This window comes from Plasmopara halstedii (genome assembly GCF_900000015.1).
Source record: "Plasmopara halstedii genome assembly, contig: Scaffold_3109, whole genome shotgun sequence".
Classification (NCBI taxonomy): domain Eukaryota; phylum Oomycota; class Peronosporomycetes; order Peronosporales; family Peronosporaceae; genus Plasmopara; species Plasmopara halstedii.
This window is the reverse complement of record NW_020190012.1, coordinates 643,908-653,630: the sequence shown is the minus strand read 5'-3', so window position 1 is coordinate 653,630 and position 9,723 is coordinate 643,908. Positions and strand designations below refer to the sequence as shown.

The 9,723-nt window shown below is 43.5% G+C and overlaps 5 protein-coding genes across 5 annotated transcripts; 2 read left to right on the top strand and 3 right to left on the bottom strand.

Annotated features, from left to right (window-relative positions):
- Positions 1-549: 549 nt before the first annotated feature.
- PHALS_07457 (uncharacterized protein) lies at positions 550-1,321 on the top strand (the record flags this gene model as incomplete). The annotated part of the gene is made up of 2 exons (XM_024720924.1): positions 550-619; positions 684-1,321. 2 exons carry the CDS (start codon positions 550-552, stop codon positions 1,319-1,321), a joined length of 708 nt encoding a protein of 235 aa, XP_024586074.1.
- Positions 1,322-1,521: 200 nt separating this feature from the next.
- On the bottom strand, positions 1,522-2,645 carry PHALS_07456 (trans-2-enoyl-reductase; the record flags this gene model as incomplete). The annotated part of the gene is made up of 3 exons (XM_024720922.1): positions 1,522-2,237; positions 2,298-2,530; positions 2,596-2,645. The coding sequence occupies 3 exons, from the start codon at positions 2,643-2,645 to the stop codon at positions 1,522-1,524; spliced, it is 999 nt and encodes a 332-aa protein (XP_024586073.1).
- Positions 2,646-3,612: 967 nt separating this feature from the next.
- Positions 3,613-6,063, bottom strand: PHALS_07455 (sporangia-induced kinesin-like protein; the record flags this gene model as incomplete). Its single annotated transcript, XM_024720921.1, has 1 exon — positions 3,613-6,063. One exon carries the CDS (start codon positions 6,061-6,063, stop codon positions 3,613-3,615), a length of 2,451 nt encoding a protein of 816 aa, XP_024586072.1.
- A 533-nt stretch (positions 6,064-6,596) lies between these two features.
- Positions 6,597-7,634, bottom strand: PHALS_07454 (hypothetical protein L917_14277; the record flags this gene model as incomplete). Its single annotated transcript, XM_024720920.1, has 1 exon — positions 6,597-7,634. One exon carries the CDS (start codon positions 7,632-7,634, stop codon positions 6,597-6,599), a length of 1,038 nt encoding a protein of 345 aa, XP_024586071.1.
- Positions 7,635-8,443: 809 nt separating this feature from the next.
- Positions 8,444-9,031, top strand: PHALS_07453 (hypothetical protein PHYSODRAFT_525185; the record flags this gene model as incomplete). The annotated part of the gene is made up of 1 exon (XM_024720919.1): positions 8,444-9,031. The coding sequence occupies one exon, from the start codon at positions 8,444-8,446 to the stop codon at positions 9,029-9,031; it is 588 nt and encodes a 195-aa protein (XP_024586070.1).
- Positions 9,032-9,723: the final 692 nt, after the last annotated feature.

Genomic DNA, 9,723 nt, shown 5'->3' with positions numbered 1-9,723 from the left:
CTAGCGCCAACTACCCACAATATTAGACCAGGTCAACACGTCCATAATCACTTACTTTACAAGCTTGGATAGGCCCAGCTTGTCGATTTAGCGAAAAGCTGGAGAATTTTCGCTTACACCATATCAGTAGGATATAACGACATATAATCCCGATTCCTCCAGCTTCCTCCAGCTTCCTCCCGCTTCGGCTTGAGAAATTATCTTACAGCCGTTAAGAAAAATTTGTCACTCGTGCGATATGTTGATTTATTGCAGTTTTAAGCGTCTGATAAAAGATCGTTTGAATAAAAAAAATTGAAAGGCAAATATCTCTTTTGAGTACCCCTTAGATGCATTGATGTATAGATGGTCCTCATTTCCATCAAGACAAAGTCATGATCTGAGTGCTAAAGCGTCAGATAGATTGGCTTGTAACCTCAAGTGCATCCCTCTTGTTACCCTTTGACTTCATGACAAGCGATACAGAGTTAATTTTCGAGTATCAATATTATAAAATGCACTTTAAAACAGCACAATTGTTATGGTTTACCGACCACATTTAAATTAAAAATGGAGAAAAGTCTGATTCTAGCACCACATGTGTTCCTCACGTTGGACGACTTGTCTAGAGCCGGGAAGCGTACGTCTCTCTTCTGTTAAACGATTTGCAAATGTTTTTTATCCCTCATTCATTTATCATGTAGATGTCCTTCGTTTTGCGAGAATGAAGGGTGCACAAGCTTCCCCACTGCCTCAATCCATTGTCGAGAAACTTGTACCTGTAGATTTGATCCCCTTTGTACAAATTTACCAGTGGCCAGATAATGAAGTAGCGGCTATTGTTGTCAACACTTCTATAGTACATGAAACGCAACGTTGGGAGTTAGCCGAGGCGTTGGTTTCCGCTCTGAGTCAGGCAGACGTTCAGCAGCTTACGATCATTGCAGCCATGCACTTGCCGTATGCCAAAGACAATGCATTAAATGTGTTTTATAGTGATCTTAACGTTGGCGAAGATTGGAAAGCGGATGTGGCTATGCTGCCGCAAGCCGATCGATCCTGGGAACTCAAGGATCCATGGCTAAGTGCGTTTCTGCACTTCATCTCCGTAGAGCAGTGGCCACGAACCCACTTACTGCTGGCCAAGGGGTACAAACCTGGTCGAGATTTGTCTGGTACTTATGAAGCGGTAAACCATTTAAGCCAAGCAATAGAAATCTATACAAAGGGAAAAATGACATTCGACGTATTAGAAGTGCAACGTAATTTGCCTCGACTTTTGGCGGAAGAGAAGACCGTTGCAACTGCTGGTAATGATTATTACACTTTGCTATACCAATAGATGTAAGTTGATAGAATTAGACGATAAAAAGGTTGATCGATTGAATTTCCGTGTCAAATTTTGCCTTGTTCAAATCTGCTACTTGTTGTATAAAACTGTAAGCAACCCTGTCATCGTCACACGTTCTGGTATCAGTAGTTATATCCAGTCATCAATTTGGTGTTGGTGTACGGCGTTTGAAATCCAAGTACATGACTGAATTACTCCATCAGCATTACAATCTTGCGCTTCGTTGTGCGATTCACAGCAGCTTGCAAAGCGTCGTCAAAGTCTGCAAATTTATAAGTTTGAATCCACGTACGTAACTTGCCCGCCTCTACGAGACCAGCAAGTTCCGAGAGCATCGCAGCACGTTCTTCGACAGTTGATTCCTTGACCCACTCGCTGAGCCAAAAGCCCTTTAAAGTAATGTCATGAAAGATGAGCGAACCCGTGCCAACAGCAACAGCCTCTTTGCTCATGCCGCCATATGTAACGTGTACACCCTTTCTTGTGAGAATTCTAGCCATCTCAAGACTAGTCTTGCCACCCACACAATTAAGCGCCAGCTTTGGGGCTGGCAAGTCTGAAATGAGCTCTTTAAATTTGGCCGAGCCAACATAGTCGGTCGAGCACACAATTGTAGCGCCTAAATTCTTCAAATGCTCCACAGTAATTTCGTAATCGCCGTCGTCGCGTATGATGTTGATGGTCTTGATGCCACGCAGAGCGGCCAATTGGATGACGGCCTGACCCACAGCGCTGTTGGCGCCATTTTGAACAACTACATCACCTTTTTTCAAAGTCGTAAAATCGGCTAACATGCGGTAGGCTGCGGATGGATTCACGGACAATGTGGCAGCATCTTCGATAGATATTTTATCCGAGATTTTCATCACCTGCGAACTATCCGCTACGGCCTTGTTACGCCATGTGCCTACAGTACAGAAGCTCAATGTTTACTATCTTTGTTAAATCTAAACTTGCTATTACGAACCAAATGCAGCACTTGTGGGAATAACACGATCGTTCACCTTGACATTCTTGACGTCAGCACCAACAGCCGTGACGACTGCAACGCCTTCATTGCCAGCTATGGCCGGGAAGGTGGGTTTAATACCATAAGCACCTTGGATCTGCGACAGGTCGGATATATTGATCGGAGCGGCTAGAAATTTAAGTGCCACTTGATGCTTGGCTGGGGCTGTCTCCTTGTCGTCCGACTCCGTCCTACCAATATATGACGTGGAGTAAGCACACTAACCAGGTTAGAAGTTGGAGCGATTGTAACATACTTGAGAACTGAAAGAGGATGACCAAACTCCGTGTAGCGAATTGTGCTCATTGAGCGCCTACCATGCGCAGTGAGGCTTTTGGAGAAGGCGAAGATCATGATGATGTACGACACGCTTGACCTTTGTGGGTGGGGAAGTGCGTGCGGCTGCGAGTCATTCTTTTGCAAACATTCTTTTCACTTGAAATTTGTATAGATCCTAGATTTATTCCAATTATTACGTGTATAGATGAAGAATGAACGACTTATGCTTCATTATAGGAAGTCTTTTTACGTAATAAACATATGTAAGAAATCGACGTTGCTGGTCCAGTCACAAAATTATACTTCAGCGACGTTGTCGTCATTTCACTATTTCTTCAGACTGTGCTCCCTCTGATTAATTATAAGTTTGAGATCCGTTAACTAGGCCCAGGGTATTGATGCTCTTTGGGGCGCGGCGCTCTGGCCTATACTGTGGACACTTCTTGTGTTGATGGGAGCACGACCTTAGGGAACAGCTCAGAACCATTACGTTGTACACTTTCTCTATGATCAACTGATATTTAATCTTTGAGATCTGAATCTTCATGTTGTCAATTTACAATACTGAGAGAAAGCCACTACTTGAATTACTACTGCATTGATATGACTATTGTATTCGTAAGAACATAGCGAGGAAAAGCATCATGCCTTCGTAATGCTTGACACTTTAAGTTGTCTTTTCAAACGTTAACTCTCTAAAAGCTTTGTTGCTCATGGACGCCAGAATCGGTGTGCATCTACTTCTTTGGCTATGTTATTAAATGATGAACATGTCAGGTAGTCGCCTGGTATTAGCCAAAATGCGTATAGTCCTTGCTGTTGCAAGTTCCGCCCATCAAAAGAATTCCACATAGAAGCGAAAATCATTCATACTCTTGCAGCCAAGATAGACATTCCAATTACTGCCACAGGTACCACCATCATCAAGTACTTTTCCAAACAGTTCCAACGCAGATTATAACACGTGTATCAATCACTGTTACCGAGATTGAATTCAATTCACCGCACCGATTTCTTTCAATCTATCGGCATACCGCAACGTATTGAGTGTATGATTGCAACTTTCAGAACAAGGTGAGACAGTGGCAATCATTATCGTTTTCGAGTCCTGGGAAAGAAAGCTATCACGAAGAAGTTGTGTGAGTTTGCTCTGTCGAAATGGAATGTGCAGTGCTCCTCGATCCAGAGCACGAATACATTCCTTCAAAGCCAACAAGCTTTTATTGATCTCAGCTCCTTCCATTCGAGTATTCTTCTTGTCACTCTGAGTATCACTTGCACGCTCACTGCCAGCAAGATCAACCATATAGAGTCTTGCTACAACTACATTGTTGTCTTCGGCATATAACGTCACCTGAAGCAATGCATGAGATCGAGAGGAATCATCGTGCACAGCATTCGCACTTGTGGCGCGTGCCTGTTCACCTAGCTGCACGAGGGTAAGCAATTCATCTGCATTGTTTGCTCGTATTTCTTTCAGTCCTGGTAATTGCACTGCACCATCTCCATTCTCCATCAATTGCACGCGTGATCGCCCATTCAACAAGTCATTGACATTATTCATGTAAATTTCATAAAAACTAATTCCTACACATACGTGAGCCTGACGATAACTCGACATCTCATTCAACGCATCAATTTGTTGAAATAAAGCCGAAGCAGCTTGTCGGTAAATGGATTTCATTGTGTACGTCTTTCCCGATCCAGTTTGACCGTAGGCGAACACCGTTAGACTGGTTATAGGCCCAGAGGCAGTCGCTTTCGATACAAGATACGGTATCATCGGCCCAACCGTAGCGTCATAAACCCTCACGTTCTCTTGCAACTCGTCAAAAACCCCGTCAAAGTGAAAGTGATGATTTTCAAGCGTAGCAGAGCAGTCAACACGAAGTTTTGGTTCGTGACACACAAGGTCACGTCGCAAAAGCAATGCATTAGTATTTCTCTTACTTTCAAGATCTTCCGAAGCAAATAAGCACGAGACGATGTCATATCCCTTTGATTTCAACTCTTTTTTTGCAAGCGGACGCTTTCGAATAAATACAGAGAGGCGAGCGGTCTCTGCGCAATCTAACATCAGTGTTGGAGTTGGTGGTGGCTGCATGGAGCCATGATGCTCTAGAAGAGGCAATTCTTTGTGCGAAAGCTGTTCAAGTTGAGTAGGAGAAAGCGCGTCGCGATACTGCTGGATCAGTCGGCGAAATTTGTATCCTGCGTCATCACCATACTCACGCACTTCCTTCTCTACGCGCTGCCTCTCTACTGCATATCGGGCCCGACGAGCTTCGCGTTTGCGTTTGATCTCATTCAACGCACTTACTGTCGACTGCGTTCGATGTTGGCTAGTTTTCGTAAGTCCACGAGATTGGCGTGATGTAGTAGTAAGCTCAGCGGTGTCGTCGTTAGTTTCACATAACGATTCTCGAGAATTCCCTTGCGCCGAGCACAAACGAAGTGGACGAGCAGAGCTCACATTTGACAACGGTGGTACTGGGCGAAGGTGTTTGGTCGCTCGATTTCGGTCTGCAGACGTCAATCGTAATGATTTTAGTGGAGCAAGTTCAGCAGAATTCAAAGGAGAAGCTGATCGAGTTGAAGCGCTTTCCAGCAACTTTTTCGAGCTTTTTACAGGTGAACGGACGATGCGTTGATCGATAGCTCGAGAGGGGGGAGGAAGAACGTCTGGTATCTTTTGAATAGGCTTCATCTTCCTGTCTCTTGCTCGCCGCTTGGCAAACGGGTCCACAATTGCACGGTCTTTCCATTTATTTGTAGATGGCAGTGACCAGTCTTCGCTACTGTAGCTATCATCGTCGTTTGTATCTTTCTTCCATGATCGAAAGAATTGACCACGAATGGGTGTATGATGAGGACGACATGTCTCCTCTTGTTGGTTCGTTTCGCCACAACTTCCGCTACTCATGATGTCCTCATCTTCGTTAAATCTGTTAGTTGTCGTGGTAACGGTTGACGAGCTCGAGTTTAATCGTGAACTTGTTGGCTTCGACACAATATCTTCTTGATTTGAAGTGAGCCCGTTCAGTACATTTTCGAAGCCAACATTCTCACTTGAACGACGTGATATTTCTAATCCTTCATTTTCTTGGTGTCTCTGATTTTCAATCACATCTGAACCATTTGTTGTGGTTTGATTCATAGGCATTTTAGACGATGAAAGCATATTCCATTCACCTGCTTGTGGTGCACTACTCAATCCTTCTCCTTTCCGCACTTCTTCATACATTAATTGATTTGAGCTTGCTGTACATTGGGGAAGCGAGGGTAGCGAAGGATGCAAACGTGGATTGGATAGATTCCAATTGACAGCATTGTTTCGGATTCCGTGTCCACTCCTCGTTCGTATCACACCAGCCATTGTATGACCGGACAATGTCAAGTCTCCTAGCTGCTGGTGCAATTGACGGAAGGAGCTTCGACTTTCCATAAGGTGCGACGACGTTTTAAGCGTTGACATCTCAACGCTACTGGCAAATCTTGTTGTATAGCGCAAGGCAATTCTTTTTGAATCGCAAAAATAAAGCCTTGTAGCCGAAACGAACGAGTTTTGTTGCAAATGATCAACTAATTGTGGACCTCACATTTAAAGCGTCACATATGTGCCGACGTTTTGAGCAAGACAGATCTCACAAAATTGATCACTTCAGGAACAGTCTATCTAGAGGAGCACCGTGATTGTGACTCGAATTCCAGGCATTGCGAGGGATCAGTCGAATGCTAAGAGGTTTGTTTAGTATACGATGGCATCTTTCGAGGCATTAAATCTGGAAGCGGCAACGTGCTATAGATTAAAACAGTGCTCACCAATTTACGAGTTAGTGCCAATGACGCAGCACGTTAACTATGACAGTGGTAAATGATAGCTACACAGAGATATGGTGCATATTATGTCTAAATTATACCTTACAATATGTCAGCTTTCAGCTTTTGTTTTGTCATACCCCATACGGTGCTTGATCTTTAATCGTTACTCGGTTTGCAACCACATGTGGGGCATTCAAACAACTCGTTGAGCTTCGGTACAATGCATTCATCGTGGAATTGATGACCACAACTCAGTGTCGTCAAGTAATATACCACTGCTCGTCGTCGTCGTCTAGCGCTGCTGCTTCGATAAGATCCACCAGAGCTATTAATCCTACAATTTACCTTGAAATTCGCTTGTCCATTGCTATCTAGCGATTCCATGCTATGTACAAACCGTTTGCTGTCATCTTGAAGAATTGTTGTTGACGTCAAGTCCTCTCCAGCAATTCCGCTGAGCATTAAGCCGCAAATCTTGCACTGTTCATCATCCAAGTTGTCATCGTCTAGCATTGATTCTCCAAGTGACATGGTTAATGATAATTGGGTGCCTAGTTGTCGGTCTACATCTCGTCGAATACATCGTATGTTTTGCGACGATTCCTCTGCATCGTTCTCGAAATTGAAACTCTCGCTCAATCGCAAGGTCGTTCTGTCTAGAGGCTCGAAAGGTGATCTGTCAATATGAATCAGTCCATGCTGCTGCAATGCGTCACCATAAATAAACTCGACGACTTCGTGAGCAAATACGGTCATGATAATCGAGCACCCAAAGTTCTTGTGGTCAGTCAAAAATTCGTAAAGTACAGCGAAGAATCTTTCAAGCATTCTTTTGCGACGCTCGATCATGTGAGCGCTCGAGAATATAAACACACGCTTTTTGGGAAAGTAGCTTTTCAAGAAACCATAGAGCCACGGACAATTGGCGTTGCAAAAATGACCGTGTTGTAGCTTTCGGAGAAGTCGCAGCCGCAACTTGCGGTATTCATCAAAAGATCTCTTAAGGCTCCAGATGACATTATGGTCATGATGTCGCACTCGCATAAGGTATCGCACATCCGTGTGTTTCTTGGTCACAGACATTTTAAAACTCACCTGCTCTAAGTACTTGATGGCAAGTGGCACATGAGCGTCGCTGACATCGTTGTCGAAGACAGTGCTTTTGCGACTTGAGATACATCGACGGCCATTCATGAAGCAGCTATAACTATCTTCGGACTCACAACTATTTCGTTGATTTGTCCCAACACCCAACGAATGTTTTGAGGCGCTGGTGCTCGGACAGCGGCGCTGACGAAGCGATAAAGCCATTAAAAGTCTCGGCGAAGATTTCTATAGCAGCCTATTGCTCGACGATTGCAAAACAAATTGAGATAAATGGAAGAAGTTACTCTTGCCAACTCAGAGCGACGTAATGAAGTAGATCTCTTTATTGCTTACAACGACCGCGACTTTGTCTAGTGTCACTCTTTTGGTAGTGAGGAAGTGATGTGCTTTTGCTTTTTCGTCCTGGAACTGATATCTCGGTGTGGTGACAAAAAAGACTTTACAGACTAAAGATATCCCAACCTGTTCATGCTTCATTCTACTCTTTTATATAAATCTCATCTAAAAAAGGGACAAATTCATAAAAATATTTACCACAGATTTGTCAACCTGGGTGATAGACATTTTCGACTTCCAGCATACTTGGCTACCAACAGTAAGACCTACAGTAGTATGGTATTCCATGCTACCACACCATAAATATTTTTATTGATTACGTATGGTATGGTCAAGAGGTACGAAAGCCAAACAAATTTGCGACGGTGGCAATACTGCGCTGCCTCAAGATGTTAATGTGCTTACGACGAGGCTTTACTCGCTTTATGTATGACCACCAAAACAGACGACGAAAAAGAAAGTAAATTGTAGTCGAGTTTTTTTCTTCTTGCCCCCACATCGCACGCACGTGCGACCAGCAATAAGCTCGTCGGCCAAATCAGGTCGTGCTGGGGGAGGGCATGAAAGGCAATTATTTCAACATCATCTTGTGCTGGGGTCTCGGTGTGTTTTTTGGTATCCACATTGCTGTTGGAGTCTCGGGTGCCCATTTAAATCCAGCAGTTACTACAACCCTGGCATGGTGTGGTCGTATGGAGTGGAAGAAAGTTCCTTTTTACATCATATTGCAAATCCTTGGTGCTTTCGCCGCGGCATTTGTTGTGTGGGGAGTGTATTTATCAATGTTCAACATGGAAGACGTCAACCGAAGATGTATTTGCAAAAACCCATACAGTGACGACGTTCCAGTCCTCACACGTTTTCTGACGGAGGTTGTAGGCTCAGCATTACTCATTAGTTGCATTTTTGCTATCGGTGACCAGCTTGACAAACCTGCTAGCCCGTATTCACAGCTCACTGCATTGGCTCTAGTGGTCGTGGCCATTGGTATGGCGTTTAGGATGATTTTGGCTTTGCTGTCAATCCCGTGCGCGATTTTGACCTTCGTCTGTTTGTCGATTGTGCGGGATGGGGATCGAAAGTTATCATCTTTCGCGACTCCTACTTTTGAGTTCCTATCGTCGGTCCACTTCTTGGTGGACCCATAGGCGCTGTATTTTATACAGGTCTCATCGAGCACCATCATCGCCGTGAGTACAAGCACCGGCTTGAGTGCATCAGTGTATTGTAGACAGAAAAAAGCTGAGACTCTGGGAGGAATGCATGGTAATATATATTGCATATTTTTCGCATGCCCTTCGAGATTTCTAACTAGAAAAACCAAAATAGACCACTTTTACGATAAGGTCGAAATAGCTTTGGGACGATAGGCAAGAAGTATCATTGCTTTCGGACTAGTTGAGAGAACGTTAGGATATCCTGCCTTCAACAATTAATGAATACCTTCACTTGACGGCCTTTTGGAAGGTTGCTTCTTGGTTGAAATCCGCAAAATTCTATTACGGATCTTACTTAGATTGCACTGCACAACTGAGCTCACAGCAATCATGCGACACCAACCATTAGTCATCCAGAGCAGCTTTATTTTCAAAACCATACTTTGATACCTTTCATATCCTAGTAGCTTAGTATTATCATGTTTTGGTATTTTCATGCAATTTCGTTCAATAATTTAATACTAACTATATTATCGTTCCATATTTTGATCTTTTTGAGCATTGTAGTACCATGTATTGTTATTATTGGAGTATACCGTACCATATTAAAATACAAACTGTATAATCGTATCATATCTTGATCTTTTTGAACATTATAGTACCATGTTTTGGTTTTCAGAAGA